The sequence below is a fragment of the Erythrolamprus reginae genome, chromosome Z, assembly GCF_031021105.1.
Source record: "Erythrolamprus reginae isolate rEryReg1 chromosome Z, rEryReg1.hap1, whole genome shotgun sequence".
Taxonomy (NCBI): Eukaryota; Metazoa; Chordata; class Lepidosauria; order Squamata; family Dipsadidae; genus Erythrolamprus; species Erythrolamprus reginae.
Window position 1 is genome coordinate 53,175,965 of NC_091963.1, and position 25,750 is coordinate 53,201,714.

General features: G+C 39.8%; 1 protein-coding gene across 7 annotated transcripts in view; it reads right to left on the reverse strand.

Moving 5' to 3' along the window:
• Positions 1–25,750, reverse strand: part of SLC4A7 (solute carrier family 4 member 7) — a 275,999-nt gene that overhangs the window by 166,357 nt on the left and 83,892 nt on the right. For all 7 annotated transcript variants that reach the window (XM_070727282.1, XM_070727278.1, XM_070727280.1 and 4 more), the window contains one exon: positions 3,742–3,885. In XM_070727282.1, the coding sequence (XP_070583383.1) occupies positions 3,742–3,885 (144 nt within the window). The remainder of the gene's footprint in view (positions 1–3,741; positions 3,886–25,750) is intronic.

Sequence of the window (25,750 nt, forward strand, 5' to 3'; positions counted from 1 at the left end):
TCAAACCTTAATTAAGAAGTTTATATATCAAATTATAATTAATTATTGCAGCTTAGAGACACTTCTAAATTAAAAACTCTAATATCTATCAGTATATTTGTAATGAGTCAGTTAATATATATATGAATATATGAAAAAGAAAGAATAAAAAAAATATGTTGTATTATAATAATGTTAAATCACAATATCTAAAACAGAATCCAAAACAATTAAGTTGTTAGGAGTTGGGGGTATACTGAACCAAGAGGGAGAAAATAAAAAAACTTAGCAGTTCATTTTATACTTTAACAGACTACAAGAGAAAAAAACCCCCAAAATATGTAAAGAAAGTTCACTATGTATTCATTGTGGAAATGTTGATATCAGATTTTCTTTCTTACTTACTTCTTTCTTCTTTGGTTTAGTCTTTAAATTTTGAATTTATTCCAATATAAACAAAGAGTCAAACAGACTCACACAAGTAATAGCAAATATCTTCTATTTATAAATTGTAATCCAATAAGATAAAAATTCTGTCCAAGTTTTATTTCAGTCACTTTCAAATTAATCCTCTGGCTTCACAGGTATTCCAAATCAAAAGTCCAATTACAGTGTCCAAATTATTCCATTGTAAAATCAAAGTAATCCAGATATAGTTTAAGAGACTCTTGAATTAATCCACCAATTTGAAAATTTCTCTTTTTATTCTAATAGTATTGTTTCAATTACTTTGTAGCATCATGTAGTCAATTCTTAGTTTTCAAATCTATTATTCCACATTTATTATTTTAGTCCATTTGTCTTTCTATTTGTATTTCACATTGTGGTTTCTTTCATACTGTCTCTTTAAGATCACACGGTTAACTGTTTATGTTCCAGGACAATTTCCCTTTACTTTGGTTTGTAAAAAATCATGCAGTAGAAATCCTCAACCCCTAAGTCTTAATTGAAGTATTTTTTTAAGTTCTTAGTTTTTAGTTCTTTCCAGGGTTAGGATTATCAAAAATATAGGGAAAAGAGAAATGTTAATGGAGTTTACACAGCTTCTTTGTTCCTTTGTTCTTACAGTGTGGCCACAAGTAATCAAGTTCCGGTTAGTAATTTTCCACTCGTGCTGGCTTTAAATTCTTTTAAACTTCTCTATGTTTGCCTTATTTCAAAATCTTTCCTTATAGAATTGATCTTATGGTATCTAGTTCAATGCTTTTCGCTTTCCTTTTACCTTTTCTTCTTCTCTGTTGATCTGCTTTATTTGACTTCTTTTATAATGTTTCTCCTATCTTCTGCGTGTGCGCGCTGCTATGGCCGAGAGCTTGCCATTGCTGAGTCTCAGTTGTTCTTGCCGGAGCTGCAGGGCAATCCCTTTCTGTTGGGGCCATGGCAATTAGCCCTTCTGAATCCAGGAGACCCCTTTTCTAAGACTGGGCCTTCCGAGCCTGATCGGACCGCAAATAGCGGCCTCCGAGAAGAAGTTCAGAGGTTCAGGGACGGAGCTCTATCCCCTACCTCCTGTCGCAGCACTGCTGCAACCCAGAACACCTAACTAGAGATGCTTCCTGCTCGGTGGCCCACACGTACCTGCTACTGCCACCGCCGCTGATTTTGCCGCTGCCTCAGCTGTTTGGCGGCTCACGGGACCCCTGCCGCTGCCACAGATCTTGCCACCGCTGGGCCTCTCAGCTGTCTGGCAGCCCTTGTGTCTTCTGTCAGCTGCTGCAGTTGCAGGAGGCACAATCTGGGCAGCAACGGCCGCCCAACAGCTGAGAGGCCCATTGGCGGCGAAATCAGGTGTCCCAGGCTGAAGAGAGAAAGAAAAGGGTGGGTGGGGGTCACTAGGCCTGATTTCCCTCATGAAGAAAAAAAGCCATTTGAACCCTCCGCTTCCTTGCCTTGAACTGCTCCAAGCGCTTCCTTGTAAAGCACTGCCTCTATTACATGCCGACGCCCCAGCGGCTCGGCATCCCGAAAGCAGAGGAGCAGCTCCTGGGATATCCCTCTGGCTTGCCCGTCATTGTTAGGACGCCCAAACCGTCAGCCCCCTTTGCTGCTGCGGGCGGGTAGCTACCCATCCATCAGGCTGCTTTGTGCCTCCGGATCTGGAGGCTCGCCCATGGCCAAAGAAGGCTCCTCCCCGAGCGGGGCCAGTGCCGAAAGAAGATGGGTCTGGCGAGGGGGCCGAGCCTTGGCCGCTGCTGCCCAGATTGCACCCCCTGCCCCCACAGCGGTTGACAGAAGAAAATTGTGCCGCCAAACAGCTCAGAGGCCCTGCAGCGGTGAAATCAATGGCAGCAAAATTGGCTGCAGCGGGCTGCAATAAGGCAGTAAGTGGAGCATACCAACGCTCTGAAAATTAAAGGGGAAGGATCGGGGCATAAGTTGCCAGTAATATCTGCCCCACCTCCTTGAATTCAAAAAATACAAACTGTAAGGAGCACTAGCTTTCTCTCCTCTTTCTCTGTGATCTGAAAGTGCAAGTGAAAGTATTCCTCCCCTTCTTCATGTGTCGAGGCAGGAAGGGCGTTATCACTGCAGTTAGGTCTGATCAGGGTCAGGCTAGAGGTGCCCTCCATGGCCCTGACTGCTGCCTCTATGCCTAGTCTAATGGCCTCATTGAATCTGCCCTGTTTATTGGGAGCCTCTGATGGTCTCGCTGCCCAGGCTCTGTTAGTCGGGAAGGCACTGGAGCAGCCTCCACTCTCTTTCATCTCTTTTTCCTCCCCCTGCTGGCTTTTAAAGGGCTTTGAGGCTGACAAAGCCAGGCTGCCAAGGTGGCAGCAGACCCAGGAGAGCTCCTTGGTTTACCGAGGAACTCCAGGTGTTGAAGTGCCAGAAGAGACATCCAGAGAAGCGCTGGAGAAAAAGTAAATCTAAATCTGATCGGACACTTTTAAGAGCTCATATTAAGACTTATAAAGGGGTGCTCAAGATGGCAAGATGCGTGTATCATGCTACCTTGATTGCATCAGCGGAATCCAATTGGAACACAGTGTCAGCTGACAATGAGTCAGTCGAGATGACAGGGGCCATCTTAATCCATCTGTCTGGGAGGAGTTTGACCTGGTGACACCTGATAAAGTGGACAAGGCCATTGGAGCGGTGAGTTCCGCCACCTGTTTGCTGGACCCGTGTCCCTCCTAGCTGGTTTCGGTCAGCAGGGAGGTGACATGGAGCTGGGTTCAGGAGATTGTCAATGCTTCTTTGATGGGGGCTCCTTTCCGGCTCCCTACAAGGAGGTACTTGTGTGCCCCATCCTCAAGAGGCTTTCCCTGGACCCTGCCATACTCAATAACCACAGTCCAGTCTCCAACCTTCCCTTTATGTGGAAGGTTGCTGAGAAGGTGGTGTCACTCCAGCTCCAGTGGTCCTTGGAAGAAGTCACTCCATCTAGGCCCTCAACAGTCAGAATTCAGGCCCGGCTATAACACGGAAACTGCTTTGGTCACGCTAATGGATGATCTCTGGTGGGCCCGGGACAGGCGTTTATCCAATCCAAATACATCACTAGGTGGTCTTAAACTCATATACTTGGAGCCTAGCTCTACCCCTCTTGGAAGAAAGCAATAATGAGACAATCTGTTGCAGGAAGACATATCATGTTGTACATCAGACATTTAGGAAACTAGAAAAGCTGTTTTTTAACTGAATTACATTTTTTATTTTTATTTATTAAATTTTGCTGCTCATCTTGTCACAAGGCTTATTACAGACAAGCACAAATCAATTTTAGATTAATTATAAAAGTAGTGTTAACAAAGTTCTTACCATAAGAAGGAGATTCCCGTCCATCTTCTCTATCAGTCTCCTTTTCTCTTCTTCGTCTATGACGCTTATGGCCATGATGTTTATGACGGCGTCGACCTTGTTTTCCAAAGGGCACGTGCACACCGATATATACAGCTCTATGACCTTAACCAAAACATTATTCAATATATTAGAAATGTAAAAAGAATGCAATTGCCCCCCCTCCAAAAGAGAAAAATACAAGGCATAGTACAGGCTTATAAAATAAATTTGATATGCTGGATATCCATTGTTAAAAAGATCAAACAAGAGGCAACAAAAATGATTTACCAGATCTGCTAGTTTAGGATTATTTAACTTTTTTATCTTAAGTTTTTAAAAGCAGAAATGAAATTTTACCCAAAGGTTTCATATTGCAATTCATTGTTTTTATGATTAGAAATAAAATATGATTTATTTTCTAATGAAAATCCAGTGTCTCTTCCACTTAAAAGTTTATTTTTATATTTAATATTGCCCATTACCCTCAAAGAGGGACTCTGGGTAGTGTAGGATAAAGTATCGAAATATAAAACAATGTTAAAATTAAAATGTTAAAATATAAATTTAAAAATTATAAAAAAATAATGAGTCAAGAGAACCTAATAAAATTAGTTGACAAAGGCAAAGGGTAGATTCTCAAGGCAGCACCCAATCCTACTGTATGCTCCTTTGGGTTCCCCCTGCAGGGCCATTTTTAACTCCCAAATGGCCAGAAATGCGGGGCCTGTCTCACTTTTGGGAGAAGAATATTCCATTGGGAAAGAGAAATGCCACGAAAGTTTTTGTTGCAAACAGATGTTAGCTTCCTCCATTCTCAAAGGTAAACACAAAATAAACACATTCCAAACTCATGACCAAGACAGATAAAATCCATGACCAAGGCTAGCATCTGCTGAGCATATGAAACGAATTGTCCTTGTAATGATTCCTCCAGCCAGTAGATGGCAGTAGATAACAAACTTTCATCTATCCGTAGCAAGCTCTCATCTCTCCATGGTTCTAGCATTTTTAGTTCCATATTTAATTCCATATTTGATTCTCTTTGTTGCATAATAAAAAACCAACTTCTTAAAGGGGGGGATCTAATGCTTAAACAGTCCAAATTCAGAATCTTTGAATCTGCTTTCTTTTAAATAGTCCAAACTTGGGCAATATGCAAAAATATGCAGAATATGCAAAACTCGAAGCCACCGTAATTCACACCGCTAAATAGCCGCTTCCTCTCCCATTTCCAGCAGTTAGCTCCATTGTGAAAAATAAAAACAAAAACATTTCCAATCCTTTTTTGGCCACAATCACTCACCAGCACACCGCTTAATTTTTCCTTCACCTCGCCATTGCTTAAAAAGTACTCTTCCCAGGTGTTACCACTCTGCTCCAATCCCTGTGTTGCATTGTCTTCGTGGCTGGTGCCCACTCAGGCCTGGCTGCCTGGCCGGCTTTGCACCACCACTGGTGTGAGACTAGGCCAGTACATCTGGTGGGATATGCCAACCCCTAACCAGACCCCTGGTAGCTTCCCCCTGCATTACCTCTCCTTCAGGGAGGTTCGGGCCCAGTTCAAAAGAACCAGAACCCCTGAACGGTGGGGATTCAGGCCCCCCCAAGTGAGAGGGGGACCTCCGTGCTGCCACGGCCATTTGACCCTGCCCCTTTTGTGAGAAGAAGTATTTGAACTGGCTGATATAGATATGGCAACAGAGTTGGCAAAAAATATTAGAATAAATTAAACATGAGAAGAAGAATTTGAGGACAATCATACAATGGATATTATTACCAGAAAGAGTCTTTGTAATTTGGAATAAATTTGCAAATGAGAAAATATGGAATGGCAGCAGAATTTCTGAAGAGGAAGAAGATTGTGATTATTGTAAAATTAGAAATTAGAATTAATTTTTGTAAAATGATGAGTGAGATGTATGGGAATTAAATGATGAATTATAAAGTTATTTGGAATTTAATATAGGGAAATTATATTGAGAAGAGATTGAACATAGATTGTGGGATATGAATGAAATTTAGAAGGGGAATTAATGAGTAAGATACAGGAGTATTAATTGAGCTTTATATCTAAGATGTGTTATGATATGGAAAATGGAAATGAAAAATGGAATAATAGAATAATAATTGAACAATGAAAATTGAAAATGGCTATGATTATTTTGGATATTAATATTAGCATGATATTAATATTTTTATTACTTCTGATATTAATGGGAGAGAGGTGAGGGGGAAAGGTATAAAGGTTTAATTATAAGATAAGCAAAAATTAGGATAATTTTATATGTGGATGAATTATGTTTTACTGAGATATAAAATTAAGAAGATAGAAAATAATAACTATATTAGATGATTTTCAATTTTAAGGAAACTTATTAATGATAGTGGGAAATATTGATTATTGAAGTTATAGAACTATAGTATTTAAGTAATATAGATGGATTATCATTCATATTTTAGAACTTTTTTATGAGTTAAGAGAAAGTTATAAATTAGATTGATAAAAATAAGGACATGCTGTCTCTACTGGGGTTACAATGTATTATAATTAGGTATGAGATTTTTATTTGATTTATTTTCCCATAAAATGGAGTAGGTTTTACTGATGATTCCAATAGGTTTCTCAGATAATTTTATAGATTAGGGCACAATGATTCCACTGGGTTTACAGTGACATATTAGAATAGGGCATGAGGATTCCACTGGGCTTACAGTGATTTATTAGATTAGGGCATGATGAATTCACGGGTTTTTTTAGAATAGGGCAGGATTATTTCACTGGGTTTACTGTGACATATTAGAATAGGGCATGAGGATTCCACTGGGCTTACAGTGATAAATGGGGTGTGATGATTTCAGAATAAAACAGATACATGGAAGAAGAAGAGAAAGGGTTTTTTGCTTATCCTTCCTTCTTCCTCTCTTTTTATTTCCTTTTTCTTTTCTTTTCTTCTTAATTTTTTAATTTACTTACTAAGAGGAATTGTTATTAATTGGGCTAATTGGGACATTTAGGATAAATTATTTGGATTTTTCTCCCCTTTTGAATTGGTATATGTTAGATCCCTATAACAGTTAGATAAAATTTAAGACTTAGTTATGATTGGGAATTCTGGTTTCTTTCTTTTCTTTTTTTAAAGGGTAATTACAATAAAAGTATTGGTAAGAAATATATATGAAATTGAGATTAAGGATATATTGAGGAGATTGAAGCATGACGGCCTTAATGATCAGATGTAATAAGAAAAGAAGCAGCTAAAAGAAATTGTATTAGTTAATAGCTTTTAAAATGCATATAAGAAATTTGAATAATTATCTTTTATCCAGATGTTAAAAGTACAGGAGGTAGCACTGGACAGATTATAAATACCCAATTTAAAATTTTTATTATTGTATTGTATTTTAAGATTGATGTTATATTATATTGCATATGTGATCGAAGTGAAGAAAAAAAATTCCTGGGAAAGAGAAATGTCAGAGAAGGCTCTTTCTGTAGACCACCAGAATTTTTTAACAGATGGGGTCTGCAACATATCTGTCTGCTTGAGAGGGTGGGATGAGTTAATGTGATGGGATGAAGCAGGTTCTATAGGTATCCTGGCCTCATTCCATGTAGGGCTTTATAGGTCATATCCAACATGTTGAATTGGATCCAGAAGCAAACTGGCACCCAATGCAGTTTGTGGAGCACAGTGTTACATGTGCCTTTCTTTGGCTACCCAATATAGCTAATGTAATAAACCTAAAGTTTTCAGATGCTTTCCAAGAATAGTCCCATATAGAGTACATTGTAGTAGTCTCAAACGGAAGATGACTAAGACATGAGTGAATTAGTGGAAAGCAGGAGCTGTGACTTGAAGACCACGAAGTTATGCATCAGATCTGTCTTGGATAGTGTAAATCCATTCAAAACCAAAGATGATAAACTCCTGGATACAGAGGGGCTCACTTATATCTATTCCATCTTATCAAGATTCAGATGAAGTCTGTTTTTCTCCCTTCAGGCCCCCCAAATCTCCAGACACTATGAAAAAACATCTATTGCATCATTCACTTCATCTAGAAGGGAGATATATAATTAGTTATCATTAGCATAGTGGTGGTACCTCATCTAATAGTGATGAGTATCTCATCTAGTACAGATGTTAAAAAAGAGTGGAGAAAGCATCAAACCTGTGGCATCCTCCATATATCACCTCCCATGTGATCCATCATATATTTGTTAATTTAAAATGGTACAATGAAGATGCTCTGAATTTAAAATTTAATCCCTGAACATAGAAATGTACTGTATTTTTTGGTGTATAAGATACACTGGTTTATAAGACACACCTAGATTTTAGAGGAGAAAAACAAAGAAAAAAGAATTTTGAACCAAATGGTGTAGTATTACATTGTTTAATAAAATACCGGTGTAGCAGAATACTTTTTACAACATGTATACCTTTTAAAACTGTGTATACTTTTTAGAACCATGTATGCTTTTAAAAACCATATATACTTTTAAAAACCATGTACACCTTTTGCAAACTTCAAACTTGACAACTTCAAGACTTGCGGACTTCAATTCCCAGAATTCCTCCACCAGTCATGCTAGTTCAGAAATGGGAGTTGAAGTCCACAAGCCTCATTACGCATGGGTCACAGACAGCTGTAGATGCTCCTACAGGAAGCTCCGATATAAATATTTGAAAAATTGGAAAACATTCCCCAAAACATCATAAATCTCCTTTAAAGATAAGCAGAGTTGTATAGCAATTACAGAAGTTCGAAGAGAATCCAAGATATACAGCTCAGGGGAAGGCAGACTTACTTTCACTATCATGAGTACAGACTTTAAAACAAAGGAAAAAATGGCGGAGGGATGAGACCCGAGCCTCGGGAGGAAGTGAAATTACATAAACTGCTTCAAATAATTGGATGCTTTGAAGAAAGATTTAAGCAAGTGGAAGGGTTGCTGGGAAGCTTTGCTGAAGATATTGAAATAGTTAAAAAAGGAGCAGAAGAGTCAGCTGATAAAATTCAAAAATTAGAGAAACAATTTAAAAGCCAAGCCGATGAATATAAGCAGTATAATTATACGCTTACTAATCTGGAGGATCGTCAAAGGAGAAGAAAGTTTGCATGGATTCAGACCAGATTTTGTTCCAGGCTTGAAATTAGCTGAAGCACTTTTTGACTGGATGAAAGTGAACGGCGTTCAATTTTTTTGATGACATAGAATAAGTTCATTGGAGTATTCCACGTAGAAATCCAAAGAGGCAAATAGACATTGTTATGGCCTTGGACAGTGGTATTGGAAATAGTAGGATGTTACATTTAAATAGACTTAATATGATGGATCTCCATGCAGACATACCAAATAGAGGTACTTATTCTTCAGCAAGATATAATACATTTAGTTGTATTGATTATATATTAATGAATAGAATGGGCGATATACAAGTTTTAAAAGTAGATATAAAAAGTATTTGGTTGCCAGATCATGCCCCACTATTGACAGAACTGGAAATAGGTCAGGAATGTAATCAAAGAATTTGGAGATGTAATGCAGTGATAACTTCTAACGAACAAGATAAAAATAAACTGCATACAGAGTTATGTGAATATTTTAGAATTAATGATGTAAATGATATTCAACAATCAATTGTGTGGAATGCATGTAAGGCTTATATGAGGGGACAATGGATATGTATGTAAGTAGATATAAGAAAGAGGAGGGTAGAGAAAGGAAGAGCAATATAAGGGAAATAGACTTGATACAAGAGCATTTGAAATTAATTAAGAGCAGGGAATGGCATATCCTGTTGAAATTTAAAAGGAAACAATTGAAATTGTTTGATAAGATCCAATCAAATGAGAATGATAATGCAACAAAAAATATTGAGTTGGGGACAAAATCAATGCAGCAAATGGCAAAATATTTGAAGAAGAGGAAAGAATAATCATGTATATTAGCATTGAGAGACTCTAGTGGAATAGAGACCCTAGTGGAGTAGATATGGTAAACAGCAGCTAGAGAAGATAATGAGGAAATATTATGAGGATTTGTATAAAGAAGAGCAGGTAAATATAGAAGTCCTTAATGTTGGGAAAATAGTAAGTGAAGAAGATAAACAAATATTGAATGCAGAAATTACACAAGATGAAATTGCTAGAGTAATTAAAGGGTTAAAACAAGCCAAAGCACCAGGCCCAGATGGGCTTACAGGAGAATTTTATAAAACCTATATGAATGAATTGTTGCCACATTTGGGGAAACTGTTTAATAATATACTGCAAACTCATGATATTCCATAGACATGGACGATTTCAGAGATTGTTACCATCCCGAAGATCAACCAAGATTATAAAATATTTATGAAGATATTGGCAAACAGACTTGAAAATATCTTACCAAAAATAATTGAAGAGGATCAATATGAGTTTGTGAAGGGTAGGAAGATAAGGAAACCAATCAGAAATGTAATAAATGTGATACACCATACTACTGTTACTAAAAGGAAATTGGGAATTTTGAAATTAGATCTGTATAAAGCTTTTGATCAAGTTAACCACAGTTATTTATATAAATTATATAAGGAATTAAATATAGGGGACAAATTTTGTGGAACTATAAAAGAGATTTATAAAGGGAATGAAGCATATATGAGTGAAGAACACAGAGAATTAAAATTCAAAACGGCACCAAGCAGGGATTCCCATTATCGCCAATGTTATTTGTAATAGCAATAGAGACGTTAGCTAATAAGATAAGACAAGATAACACTTGGGTAGGATGTAAAATAGGGAAATTAGAAATGAAATTAAACCTATTTGCAGATGATGCAAATATACTGACCCAGACCCCGATGGAGATGATTAAAGGTATAAGAAATATTTTGCAACAAGAATTGGGATTATCACTCAATATGGAAAAATCAGAGGTTATGTGTTAGGAAAGAATCAGGGCTGAAGTTAAGACTAAAGAAAATTAATACTTGGGAATTTGGTTATTGAGTAATCCAGTGAAAATTGAGGAGGTTAATTATAGTCAAATATGAAGAAAAATGTTAAAACAGATGAGGAGCTGGAAAAGTTAAGGAGAAAAGTTAAGGAGAAACGCCAAAATAAAAGCATTAAAAATGATGATAGGTCTCAAGATGATGTACCTGTTTCAGGTATTGCCAGGGGGTTTATCAGTATCAAAGTTCAGGGAATGGGACAAAAAACTTAATTATTGGGTTGAAGAAGATAAAAGACCGAGAGTAAGGAAGAAGTGGCTAATAGCTAATGAAAAAAGGGTGGATGAGGAATTCCTTCTTTTGAGTTGTATAGAGAAGCATTTCAAATTGAAAGATTAATGGAATTGCAATTATCTGAAAATAAATGGGTGAAATTGGAAAAAGAGATTAATAGGATGAAGAATAGAGAATTAATTTTTATAAGGTGGAATAAGAGCGATCTAGATAAATTAATAGGTCACCTGAAAGGGACTATGGAAATTTGGGAAAAATGGCACGGAAAAATAGGATTATATAAATCAAAACTACCATCGTTATATGTAATAAATAGAGGTTATAGGAGAGTTGAAGGGAAGAGGGATAACTAAGATAGAGGCCAAGTAGAAATCATATAGAATGGTGGTTGGGTAAGGAAAGATGGCTACAAATAAATGCAATATGCAAATATCTGAATGAAAGGGAGAATAAAGAACACTATTTAGGGAGGAGATAGAGTTAGAGAAAATAATAAGAGAAAAAAGTGAGGGTACCAAGGTGCAAGCAAGTATATATAAGATGTTAGTGCACTCAGATGGGTATGTGATCCAAGGATTGACTAAATAGTGGCAGAGTAAATTACAAGTAGATGTGCAAGAGATGAAAAATATAGTGGAGAATATAAGGAAAATTAAGAATACAAGGGTTAGGGAAATGAGAAGGAAAATATTACATAAGTGGTATCACACACCCGTTCAACTTGCATATTTGCAGCAGAATGTTAAAAATACTTGTTGGCATAGGTGTCAAGATAAAGTGTTTATGCATATGCTTTGAGAATGCCCAGTAGTGCAGAACTTCTGGGGGAAAGTGCAAGAGGATATTAATAGGATGTTAAATATACGATGGACAATTACAAAGGAAATGGATGTATTAGTTAAAAGCAATGTGATGGGAGAATTTAGAGAAATAAAACAAGCAGCGATAGAAAGCGCTCAGGTGGTAACAGTCTTGGGTTGGAAGGATGCGACAAAATGGACAACACAAAATCGGTACCGGTACATCGTGGATCATATTCAATTTGAGATTATGGACAAGAGTATGAACTCAGTTAATGAAACTGATTTGCAACAACTGATGGGATGATGGGACAAAGTAAGACAATATATGGTTAGTAGAATTCGAGACCAAGCTACAAGGAATAAATTGGAATCACTTTATAATAGATATACAGTGGTACCTCGGTTTTTGAACGCTTCTCAGTTCGAACAAATCGGTATTCGACCAGGAAATTCAAGAAACTTTTGCCCTGGAATCCGAACAAATATTTGGAACTCGAACAGTCTAGAGAGCTGAAGACAGAAGCCGGCAAACTACAGAGAGAAAGAGAGAGAGCCAGGGGCAAGCAAGAGAACTGAAGCTGGAAGCCGGCAAGCTACAGAGAGAGAGAGAGAGAGAGAGCCAGGGGCGAGCAAGAGAACTGAAGCCGGAAGCCGGCAAGCTACAGAGAGAGAGAGAGAGAGAGAGAGAGAGAGAGCGAGCCAGGGGCAAGCAAGAGAACTGAAGACGGAAGCCGGCAAGCTACAGAGAGAGAGAGAGAGAGAGAGAGAGAGAGCAAGAGAACTGAAGACGAAGCTGGCAAGTTACAGAGAGAGAGACACACACAGAGACAGAAACAGGCAAGCTAGAGGGAGAGACAACTGAGGAGGGCAATTTATCTTAAATTGTTTCAGTTCTCAACCAAATCGGTTCTCAACCACACTTCCAGAACGAATTGTGGTCGAGAACCGAGGTACCACTGTATTGCTCTTGAGTTAAAATGGTACATATAAAATATGCCCCTATTCTGGTGTAGGGGTACGAATGTTGTCTGGTGATGTGCACCAATCACTGAGCACTTGTTGTATATTGTGTGTGTGTTTTATATTCTATATTTTAAAATCAATAAAATTTTATTTTTTTTAAAAAAGAAGTCCACAAGCCTTAAACTTGCTAGGTTTGAAGACCTTTGCACTCCTAATCTCTAACTCAGGTGTCTTCAAAATTGACAGCTTAAAGACTTGTGGACTTCAACTCCCAGAATTCCTCCACCAGTCATGCCAGACTCGGCTCTACTCCTGGGTCTCCACCACCAATACCCACCCACCACACGGTTCAGATTCACATCCCCTTCTGCTCTAGCTGGACTTAGAGCTGGCATCGCTCTGCAACTGCATGACAGCTCCAGGCTCTGAAGACATAGCAGCCATGAGTGGGAAGCCAAGCCCAGCTGAGGAAGATCTGAGAAAGGCTACACACCTGGGATTGGCTGGAGTGTGCGTTTGGCTGGGGGCTGCTAGCTTTCCACCAGGTTCTTTTCTTTGAGAGAGAGAGAGAGAGAGAGAGAGAGAGAGAGAGAGAGAGAGAGAGAGAAGAGGACGGGCAAATAACCAGCTTCTCTAGAGAAAAAAAAATGTGTATCTCCCATCAATTGCAGTGTAAGTCTGTCTTTCTTTCTGTATTTCTCTTTACACTGCAATTGATGGGAGATACACATTTCTTTCTCTAGAGAAGTTTGTTATTTGCCCACCTCCTTTTTCTCTCTCTCTCTTTAAAAGAAAAGAACCTGGTGGAAAGCTAGCCGCCCCCATCTGAACTGACACCCCAGCCAATCCCAGGTGCGTAGCCTTCCTCAAATCTTCCTTACATTGGAAATAGAGCAATGGAAAAAACCCTGCAAAGACTTTGGGCTTGGAGAACATTCTTTGCAGAGAGTAATAGTGAAAGAGCTTGCAAGTGGGTAAAAGCTGGGATCATCGTTAGCACCTGGTTAGGGCTAGAAAGAAACTTGCTCAGAGCAAGTTAGAGTAATGAAACAAACCCTGCAAAGACTTAGGGCTTGTAAAACATTCTTTGCAGAGAGAAACAATGAAAGAGCCTGCAAGGTAAGAGCTGGGAAAATCATTAGCAGCTAGTTAGGGCTGGGGAAAAAAGCTACATTCGGTGTATAAGATACACCCTAATTTTCAGCCTATTGTAGGGAGGAAAAAGGTGCGTCTTATGCACCGAAAAATACGGTAAGTCTCAAATTTATCATTTGTTTTGTTTTAGATTTCATTTTTCTCTGCAAACTAATCAACTAATTTTTAGGAATATTTTTCCAAATTTAATTGACAATTGGATAAGGGCCTGGAGATTATGATTTATTGATGAGCCTAAATGGGAAGCTTTACTGTCCAGTCATAATCTTACTGTCACCACCAAGGGATCAACAACACACTGGCTCTGCCAGTTTCCATATTAATTAAGTTCCAATATCTTCCCATAAAATTAGCACCAACTGGAAAGCCAGATAGACCACAGATACAGCCTAGGCCCCTAAAACCATCTCTTTCCTGATAAATATAATGGGAATCAAAGCAAATTATTGTCTTCATCATTCACTATGAAACCCCTCCATCCCCATATATATAGAGAAGTATGGGCATTTTTATTCAGCTGCATTGGTTGTCATCAAGCTGCCAGATTCAATTTAAAATCTGGTAGTTATTTATAAAACTCTTCATGGGGTCAGATTGCTTGCAGGACCATTTTCCCCCAGTTGTATCTATCTGTCCTGTTACAAGTACCATATTTTTCGGAGTGACAGAGGAAGCTGAAAATTTGGGTGCGACTTATACTCTGAATGTAGCTCCCTCCCCCCCCCCCGAAAGGTTTTTTTTCCCAGTCCTAAGTAGCTGCTAACAATCTTCCCAGCTCTTACCGGCTTGCAAGCATTTTCCTTGTTACTCTCTGTGAAGAATGTTTTCCAAGCTCTAAGTCTTTGCAGAGTTTTTTTCATTGCTCTAATTTGCTCCAAATGTTCCTTTCCTCTTTCTAACCAGAGGCTAACAATGTTCCCAGCTCTTAGCCACTTGCAAGCTCTTTCATTGTTACTCTCTGCAAAGAATGTTTTCCAAACTCTGTCTTTGTAGGGTTTTTTTTTTTTCATTGCTCTAGTTGCTTAGAATGTTTCTTTCCAGCCCTAACCAGGTGCTAATGATATTTCCAGCTCTTATTGGTTTGTAAGCTCTTTCATTGTTATTTGCTCTGAATAAGAGTTTTTTAAACCCTAACCAAGGGATAAAATAATATGCTGGAGTTGGCCAGACTAAGGATGCTAGCCGGATGAATATCTGATAAGCAAATTTCCCCCCCTATTTTCCTCCCAAAAACTAATGTGCATCTTATACTCTGAAAAATACGGTAATCTTTGGGTTGCAATGGCAAGTGAATGAGATTGTCATCACTAAGGCAATGCAATCATAAAGCTCATGACTGTATCACTTAGTGACACCAAAAACACCCATCCCAAATATGTTATAACCCCAGGACCTGTTTATAATTAATTTCACCTTGTTTTTAATCATTTCTGGCCATTCAGAGTCATGTATACATTTGAGATTGGTGGTCATGTCAAATTAATTAATTAATTAATTAATTAATTAATTAATTGTGTGGTTTCCCTGAGACCTGATGACTTCTATCCTCTGACCAAATTTATATGATTAGAATAGCAATAGGAATAGCACTTAGGCTTGTATACCACTCCATAGTGCTTTATAGCACTCTGTCAGCAATTTATAATATCAGCATATTGCTCCCAATAATCTGGGTCCTCATTTTTTAAAAATTTATTTTATTAGATTTATATGCCACCCGCTCCGAAGACTTGGGGCAGCTTACAACATTTTACCAACCTCAAAAGGGGCTGAGTCATCTTCAAATCCTGTCAGGACCACATTCAGACTGTGGGTAAAATTAGCCTGCAAAACTGTATTGTAACCACTGAGCCACCAGGGTGCCTAGATAAAATGTATAGTTATGCAAATATTATAAAGGAATTATTCCGTGTCAAGTGGATCAATTTTAAAGATAATCCCCACTTTACCATCTTATATTTTGATGACATTTGGCACATAGTTTCTTTATGATATAAAACTATGCAGTGCAAAATTTTAGTTCAAAAGATTAAAAATTGGGAGTACTAGAAGATCTCAAGTAAAGGGTTGCAAAATGCTGAGTCAGCACAAATGACATTTTGCGCCAACTTCCAGAAACTGTAAACATGGCAGTTTCAGTAGTATGTTGGAGATATTTGGAGAACCTGCACACCTTGCAAGGGTTTATAAACTGGCAACACCCCATGTACCCAGTCCTCTTACTTTTTACATGGTTCAGGCTCAAGCCTTGCCAAAAAAAACCCCTAAAATGAATTTACTGCCATTGTCAGGGTGCTGTAGTTTCAAAACTACTTGGCCTTTCAGGTTGATTTTTGGCAGGTGTACTCAGTACACAGCTGCAATGAGGACTTGCAATTTGCAGCACTTTCCTTCAAGTTGTTGAAAAAATATAAGAGTCCAAAATTGGTATTTAATGGTTTTGCCAAATTTTTGCTATCTTTGATGCTCTGTTTGATCTTGTGAGACAGGTTCAATCCTCTTCAATTTAGCACCATTAGAAAGAGCAGATCCTCTTATTAAAGAATATATTGTTTCTTATATGTCTCTTCATATAAGGATTGAAAAAAATGTCCTCAACAGTTTGCAGGCAGGCTGTGATTTTTCCACTGCACCCTTGATACAAGTGCAGTAAAAGTGATTCTTTTTTCAATAAGTAGCATTTTTTAAAAATAAAAAATAATAAACAATAACAATATATAATAAATATAATAAATGATAATAATAAATAAAGAACACTTCTGATAACACTTTGCCTTCCTTCTTGTCTGGTTTGCACAGAATTCCACAAACTGTTTTCAGAGTTTGTGCTCTTTTAATCATTCTTGTTGAAAACATGAATTCTGAAGCTGTTCTTTCAATAGACCAGCTTTTTGGTGCCAACGTTAGTATTTGCATTTTTTCTGTACTACCTTTTGATACTTGAACTTTGTTATTCAGCTCATTTAGCATTATTATAATCAGCACATTGTCACATTTCTGACTAGTAGCTTAGGTTTCAAACTCATTCGGGTCAAACGCACCAGCAACTGCAATATGACTGCTAAAAGTATTTTTCACTCACCTGATTTTGTGCTTGGTATAGGCTCATATATCACGCTTGCTGACTTTTCTGAATTGTAATGGAGAAACAGCAATACAATTCAAACTTTTGTTAAGATTGCCTGAAATATCGATATGTTCACCATCTGCCGATGTTGAAAATGATGAAGAATCAGCAGCTCTGTTATTGACTTCTTTTTCACAAGATGGACACAGTTTCTGACCTGGCACAAATATTTTGGTTGTAATGGTCTTTAGCCAGCCTGCTAGTGTGTCATCCAGCACTCTTAAGCACTTTTTTTGCTTTATGACCACTTTTGGAAAAAGGGTTACAGCAGGTTCTTTACAATGATTCAAACCTTGTCAGAAATAAGGCTTCATGATGAAGGCAAATAGCATTGAAAAGTTATCCAGAATGCTTTTGCAACAACTTCTGTTGATCAGGCAGAAGCACTTCAGTTAATTCCAAACCTTTACTTCTACTGTATATCAGTAAATGACAATCTGATGTGTTTGAATGACCAACTGAGCAAAGTGGAAATTTGTCTGATCCTTCTGGATCCATTGCTGAGCATTCACATCGGTTTGAACAAATAATCACAACCCAGAACAGGTTCTACTTGTGTGCACACTGCTATCTTTCTAAGTTATAATGCAAACCAACCCTATATTCTTTGCAACTTGTAGCAAGGGTGTAGTGAACCCCCCCCCCCCCAGCAAAGTCAATTCTGACTTGCAACAACATGGTCCACCAATAAGAAAGTTGGCCAACCTGTTATGAAACCTGGCCTCCCCCTTCCATTTCCTAACAAACATTCCTATTTTTAAGTTTTCTTGAAAACAGTCTTATAATATAATATGTTGTTTATTTTAGAAAATGCTGAAAAAAGGATCACTTTTATTGCACGTGTATCAAGAGTGCAGTACAGAAATCACAGGCTGCCCACAAACAGTTGAGGACATTTTTTCAATCCTTATATGAAGAGACACTAAAATTAAAGCTATATATTTTTAAAGAAGAGAATCAGCTCTTTCTAATGGTGCTAAATTGAAGAGGATTGAACCTGTCTCACAAAATCAAACAGGGCATCAAAGATAGCAAAAATTTGGCAAAACTTGTTAAATACCAATTTTGGACTTTTATATTTTTTCAACAACTTGAAGGAAAGTGCTGCAAATTGGAAGTCCTCATTGCAGCTGTGTACTGAGTACACCTGCAAAAAATCAACCTGAAAGGCCAAGTAGTTTTGAAACTACAGTATCCTGAAAATTGCAGTAAATTCATTTTTTAAGGTTTATCCTCCTCCCATTATCTGACACTATTGGCTGATGTCTTATTGACTTGATTATTGAACCCATGCACTTCCTGATTGTCTGGACCAGCAAGGAAGCTTTGGTCAATGCTTCCTCAAGAAGCCTTCCCTGGATCCAGTTAATTGAAGAACTTTCATCCTGTCTCCCTTTATGGGTAAGTTTGTGGAGAAAGTGGTGGCCCTCCAGCTCCTAAGGTCACTGGATGAAACGGATTATCTAGACCTGTTTTAATCAGGGTTCAGGCCCAGCTACAGCACAGAAACTGCTTTAGTCACACTGATGGATAATCTCTGATCATTCCTCTATCTTATGCTTCTTGACCTCTCATTAGCTTTTGATACTACTGACCATGGTATCCTTCTACAGCAATTAGGGTAGTTGGGAGTGGGAGGCACCATTTTACAGTGGTTTTCCTCCTACCTTTCCAGTTAGTCAGTGTTAGTGGGAGGACAGAGGTCAACCTCTAGGCACCACCACAGGGTTCAGTTCTCTCTCATTTCTTATTTAACATTTACATGAAACCACTGGGTGAGATCATCCATCAGCATGGGGTGAGGTACCAGCAATAACATGATGGTACCTCTACATCTATACATCTCCAATCTATGTCAGTTCAATGAAGCAGTGGATTTGATATGCTGACGCCTGAAGGCTGTAAGGGTCTGGATGGGGGGTAACAGGCTTAAACCTAACCCTAACAAGACAGAGTGGCTGTGGGTACTGCCCCCAAAGGACTATACCAACTGGCCATCGTTAATTCTTGGAGAAGGGGGAAATTACCCCCCCCCCCAGAACAGATTTGCAATTTGGGTGTCTATCTCTCACCTGTAGCTAGGGGAACCTATGCACAGGTTTGCCTGGTGCACCAATTGTGACCCTACCTGGACCAGAAGGCTCTTCACATGGTCCACATGCTCTTATCACCTCATGGCTCGACAACTGCAATGGGCTCTACATGGGGCTAACTCCTGAAAAGCATTTGGAGACTTCAACAGGTCTAGAACACAGCCACACCCACATCACATCAATTCTCTGCAAGCTGCACAAATTCAAGATGTTGGTCATCGCTTATAGAGCCTTACATGGCTAAGATCAGACTATCTTCAGGATTAACTACTACCGTATACCTCCCAGTGACCAGTAAGGGCCCATGGGGCTGGCCTTCTCTGGGTCCCATCAACCAAATAATGCCAAATGGTGGGCCTGCAAGGAAGGGCTTTCTCTGTGGTGGCTCTGGCTCTCTGGAACCAGCTGCCCCTGGAGATCCGTACTCTCCCCATTCTACTCTCACCTTCCGCAAACTTGTAAAGATCTGGCTTTTCTGGCAGGCCTGGAGCCGTTGATCAAATAAGATACCAGCTAGATCCAGCCATGAAAGATATTGAGAGATATGTATGGCTTTATGTAGGGTTTTATAATTATTTTTTCAATTATTCTTTTAAATATTGTTTTTGGTGGCATATAAATTAGATTAATAAAATAACCGACAGCTTATTTTTATGATAGATTATGAAACAGCCTAGTGTCAGGTTAAATTTCTAATAATTTAATTAAATCAATGTTGCTGGGAAGAAATAAAACCTGACAATGTTTTAAAAACTCTACCAAATTTTAAAAGCCTTCAGAAATACAAGTTTCCCTTTAAGTTTTTCAGTACAATCAGAATAAAACTGTTTCTTCAAACCAATTAGCCATGTTGGCTGGGCTTTAGAAAGCTATCATCCAAACCATCTGAAAGATAGCAAGGTAACTATCCCTAGTATAAAGCATGTAAGTTAATTATTACCTAAATTTCAGAGAGCTCAACTGCACAGCAGCTATAACATACTAATCCTATACAAAGCCTATTAAACTATTAGCTTAAATCACTATTTATAATAGCATTAACATAATGTAGGATACTAAATATAGAACAGATAGCTCCAGAGGTAGTTTGGCTTGATTAGATATGACTTTATCCAAGGTTACTTGAGAAAATTTACAAAGTGTATTTAGTTACTAACCTCATAAAAACTGATATATTTTTTTTAAAAAATTAATATTCACTACACTTATATAAATTGCATATCATACAAACAAGACCCTTTCAAGTCGGTAAAAATAGCATAGTTACTAATTTCCAATACAACAAATGCAAATATATAAAATTCATTTTTAAATAACACTAAAGGCATTCTTATGCTAACAATGAAATCTCTATGTATTTGAGTTTATGTATATTTTTGATAAAAGTATGTGAAATAAGGTACAATAATTATTTCAAAGTAATTTTAAAATTATCAATACTACTAAATGCAATTATATCTAATTAAAAAAATAAGGTAAAACACAAGCTAACCTGCCTCTTCTCCATTATATGTGCTCTGAAATTATTTTGTATATGCTGGCACAAATCATTTTTCTGAAGTTTTTCCAGCAGCCCCATTTTAATATAAGTTAATGCTCATTCACTTCACAAAATTGCAACTGAACCCTTGAACCCTTTGTGCGCTTCCTTCTGTTGCATTTTATACAATACAGTATTTTAATCACACTTCACACTTCAACTATGATAACTCTACCATATTTTTCGGGGTATAAGACACACTGGTGTATAAAATGCACCTAGATTTTAGAGGAAAACAAGGAAACAAGTATTCTGATCAAATGGTGTAGTATTAAATAGTAATAGTAACTGAGGTGAATGGGAATGGTATGAATGACATACTTGGCCCACCTGGCATTGGAGAGGCAGGAGGGGAGGGGGCACCTATCTCTGGGGTGGCAGAGGGTCAGAATATCCTGGTGCTGCTGGGGAGAGGCAGATATGGTGGGAGCCATGGAGCCACGGAGCTAGCCATTCCAGTAAAAGTAGAGATTGCTGCTTAATAGCGATCCCTTGTTCTGGCTCTGTGAGCTCAACCCAGGGTACTGGTGAAGAGTGTAATCCTAACCCTGGGCTCAGGCTGCTACTACTCAATGCCAGGTTGGTGGTAAATAAAGCTCTCTTCATCTGGGAGTTGATCCTGGAGGAGGAGGCCAATCTAGCATGTGTGACTGAAACCTGGCTGAGCCCAGAGGGAGGAGTTCCTCTCTCGGAAATTTGCCCAGCTGGGTTTCAGATATGGCATCAACCTCGACCCCAGGGAAGGGGGGGAGGAGTGGCTATTATAGCCAGGGAGAGCCTTTGCCTGCGTAGACTCGTTGCTCCGTAGATTGCGGGTTGCGAGTCCCTCCTGGTGAAGTTGGACTTAGGGGTTCAGGTGGACTTGTTTCTCACGTACCTGCCTCCCAGCTGCGGGGCACAAGCCCTGCCTGTACTACTCGAGGAGGTAGCCGGGTTGGCGGTGGAGTTCCCCAGACTTATTGTCTTGGGGGACTTCAACCTGCCATCACTCGGCGAAGCCTCTGGACTGGCACAGGAGTTCATGGCCACCATGACAGCCATGGACCTGACTCAAGTAGTACAGGGTCCAACTCACGAGGGAGGACACGCACCCAACATGATATTCCTCTCTGAGCAACTGAGTAATGGTCTGAAGCGTTGCCTTTGTCATGGTCAGACCATTTTCTACTACGGCTTGACTTCCTGGCTCCAATCCTTCCCCGCAGGGAGGCGGAACCAATTAAGATGTTCCGCCCCAGACGCCTGATGGACCCAGAGGGCTTTCAGACGGTGCTTGGGGTTATTCCAGATGCACTCATCCACAGTTCGGAAGAGTCTCTTGCGGAGGCCTGGAACAAGGCTGCAGTGGAGGCTCTTGACCGGATTGCGCCTTTGCGACCTCTACGTGGCGCCAGACCCCATAGAGCTCCATGGTTCAACGAGGAGCTCCGGGAGTTGAAACGCCAGAAGAGACGTCTAGAGAAGCGATTGAGGAAGAGTAAGTCTGAATCCGATCGAACACTTGTAAGATCTTTTATTAAGACTTACAAAGTGGCGCTCAAGGCGGCAAGATGCGCGTATCATGCCGCCTTGATTGCATCAGCGGAATCCCGCCCGACCATTCTGTTTAGGGTGACCCGTTCCCTTCTTAACCAGGGGGGAGTTTTTCGCTGATAAAATCGCTTGGATCCGGGCCGACCTCGACTCCAATTGGAAAACAGAGTCGACTGACAACGAGTCAGTCGAGGTGACTGGGGCCCGTACTTGTCCACCTGTCTGGGAAGAGTTTGATCTGGTGACACCTGTTATTGGATTTTCCTATTGGATTATAAATATTCCTATTTTTATTTATTGGATTACAATTATTTTTGTTTTTACCCATTGGATTACAAATATTTATACTTATACCCACTAGATTAGAATTTTTCCTATTTCTACCTATTGGATTACAAATATTCCTTTTTCTACTCACTGGATTAGAAACGTTTCTAATTTTACTCATTGGATTACAAATATTCCTATCTTTACGTATTGGATTACAAATATTACAAATATTAGATCACAAATATTTCTTTACTTTTGGATTGAATTGCTTCTCCTCTACTTGATTGATTGAATTGCACGATGGCAGCAAAGAGAACACCTTCACATTCTGCAAGTAGACCACCACTATCTTTATTAGGTATTGGAGAAAAACTGGATATAGCAGAAGGTAAAAATTTGTTTCAAACCTTAAATGAAGGTTTTAAATCTCTTAAAGAATTTTGTTCCACAAAGGAAAGTTTGAGTCAAATGAATGAGAACGTAAATCAGATTAAAGCAGAAATGAAAGAAATGATGGAAAAAAATGATCAGCATTTACAAAAGATAGAAGAAAAAGTAGAAAGGCATGATTCAAAACTGGAGGAGTTGGCTACACTTGATAAAATCCAGGAAAAGACAATGATTATTATGCAAACCGACCGATCTGAATTTTATCTATGTTTTCAAAATATTCCTGAAGAAAGAGGAGAGGATTTGCAGGAAATTCCATCTGTCCATCCATTACCTGGGGGGGGAAATTACTGATCCCCTCAGAGAGGGTCTGCAACTTAGACATCCTCCTCGATCCACAGTTAACATTAGAGAACCATTTTTCAGCTCTGGCGAGGGAGCATTTGCCCAGGGTTGCCTGGTGCACCAATTGCAGTCCTACCTGGACCAGGAGTCACTGCTCACAGTCACTCATGCCCTCATCACCTCGAGGTTCGACTACTATAATGCTCTCTACATGGGGCTACCTTTGAAGAGTGTTTGGAAACTTCAGATCATGCAGAACGCAGCTGCGAGAGCAATCATGGGCTTTCCCAGATATGCCCATATCACACCAACACTCCGTAGTCCGCATTGGTTGCCGATCAGTTTCCAGTCACAATTCAAAGTGTTGGTTATGACCTATAAAGCCCTTTATGGCATCGGACCAGAATACCTCTGGGATCGCCGTCTGCCGCACGAATCCCAGCGACCGATTAGGTCCCAAAGAGTCGGCCTTCTCCGGGTCCCATCGACGAAACAATGTCGTCTGGTGGGACCCACGGGAAGAGCCTTCTCTGTGGCGGCCCCAACCTTCTGGAATCAACTCCCCCCAGAGATCAGGACTGCCCCCACCCTTGCGTTTTGCAAACCCCTTAAAACCCACCGTTCCTTTTTATGTATGGTTTGTCTGGGATGTATGTCTGTTTTTTCTATTAAAGGTTTTAACTGGGTTGTTTTTTTTAATCATTGGATTTGTGCTGTGTTTTGATGTTGTGAGCCGCTCTGAATCTCTGGAGAGGGGCAGCATACAAATCTAATAAATCTAAATCTAATCTAAATCTTTCCAGCCACAAGCGGGTGGGTTTGTGGCTCCTGGCGTTTTCTGTGGGAAATGTCTTCTTTCCTTCCTTCCTTCCCTCCCCCCTCCTTCCTTCCTTGCTCTCCAATTCTCTCTTTCCCTCCCTCTCTCTTTCCTTTTTCTTTCTTTCTCTCCACTTCTCTCTCTCTCTTTTCCCACTCTCTCATTTTCTCCCTCCAGGTCTCCCTCATTTCAGTGTACCTCTCCATCTCTCTTCCCCTTTTCTCTCTCATTTGTTTCTCTCTTCCCCTTTTGCTCTCATTTGTTTTTCTCTCTTTCCTCTCCCTCTCCCTTTTTCTTTCTCTCCCCTTCTCTCTCTCATTTGTTTCCCTCTTCTCCCTTTCTCATTCTCTCTCTCTCTCTCAATATTTTTCTCATTTCTCTCTCCCTTCTCTCTCATTTGCCTCTATTTCCTCTACCTCATTCTTTGTTTTCTCATTTTTCTCTCTTTCTCCCTTTTTTTCTCTCATTCCCTCCCCCTCTCACTTCCCCCCATTCTTTTTCCATCCCTGTCTCCTCCCCCCGTTTGTGTGTGTATGTGCGTGTGTGTGTGTGTATGTGTATGTATGTATTTCTCTTGAACCATTTCCAAAAACAGTTGAGGGCTGGGGGGGGTCTCTTCTTCTTTGGGTGCTTTTTACCGTATGATTTAAATCAAGAGTCACTTCTCTCGCTCTTTAGTTTATCTCGCTTTCCTCTCATTCTCTGCCTCCATTATTTTCTCAGTTCTCTTTTTTCTCCCCTTTTTCTCTCATTTCTCTCTCACTCTCTCCCTTTTATTCCTGTTTTTCTCTTTCCCCTCCCTCTCTTTTTCCTTGTCTCAGATTCTCTCTCTCGTTTGTTTGTTCTTCCTCTCCCTTGTTCTTTCCCTCCATCATTTTCTCATTATTCTCTTTTTCTTTTTCTCTCACTCATATTCCCTCCCTCTCTCACTTCCCCCCTCTTTTTTTACCTGTCATCTCTCAGCCACCATCTATGTCTTTCGGGGAACCAGCCACCAGCCTGCTACACTTGACTCCTCTCCTGTGCTCTGCGCTCCAATCTCTCTCTGGCCAGGCTCCACCCCATGGCTCTGGATTCAGCAACTGCTGCTAGGACTCCCAAGATATGTTGAAGGGACATCCTGCTCGGTTCTCCACAGCTGCATGCAGGGAATTCTCCTCACAAGGGGCTCCTGGAGGCTCTGCTCCGCATCAGGTTAAGCCCCAGCAACATTTCAGGCGGGCGCACCACTGAGTTAGCTGTCTCCCGATGGAGAGAGTGGCGGTGGCGATGGGGGCCTGAGGCATGGATGTGACATTCCCGGTGCTGTTTCTCCTTGAAGTTAAGCCATTGGAGCTGCCTCAGCAGTTGCCACCACCTTCTCCACTGGGATCAGCTAACTCAGCAGTATGCCACTTTGTCCCTGCCACCCGGAGGCTGCCTGAAATGCAACACTTTGCTGCTGGGCCTTAACTTGGTGCAGAACGGCATCGGACCAGAATACCTTTGGAACCATCTTCTGCCACACGAATCCCAGCGACCGATAAGGTCCCACAGAGTTGGCCTTCTCCGGGTCCCATCAATTAAACAATGTCATCTGGCAGGCCCCAGGGAAGAGCCTTCTCTGTGGCAGCCCCGGCCCTCTGGAATCAACTCCTGCCGGAGATCAGAACCGCCCCCACCCTTCTTTCGTAAGCTATTGAAGACCCACCTATGTCATCAGGCACGGGGAAAT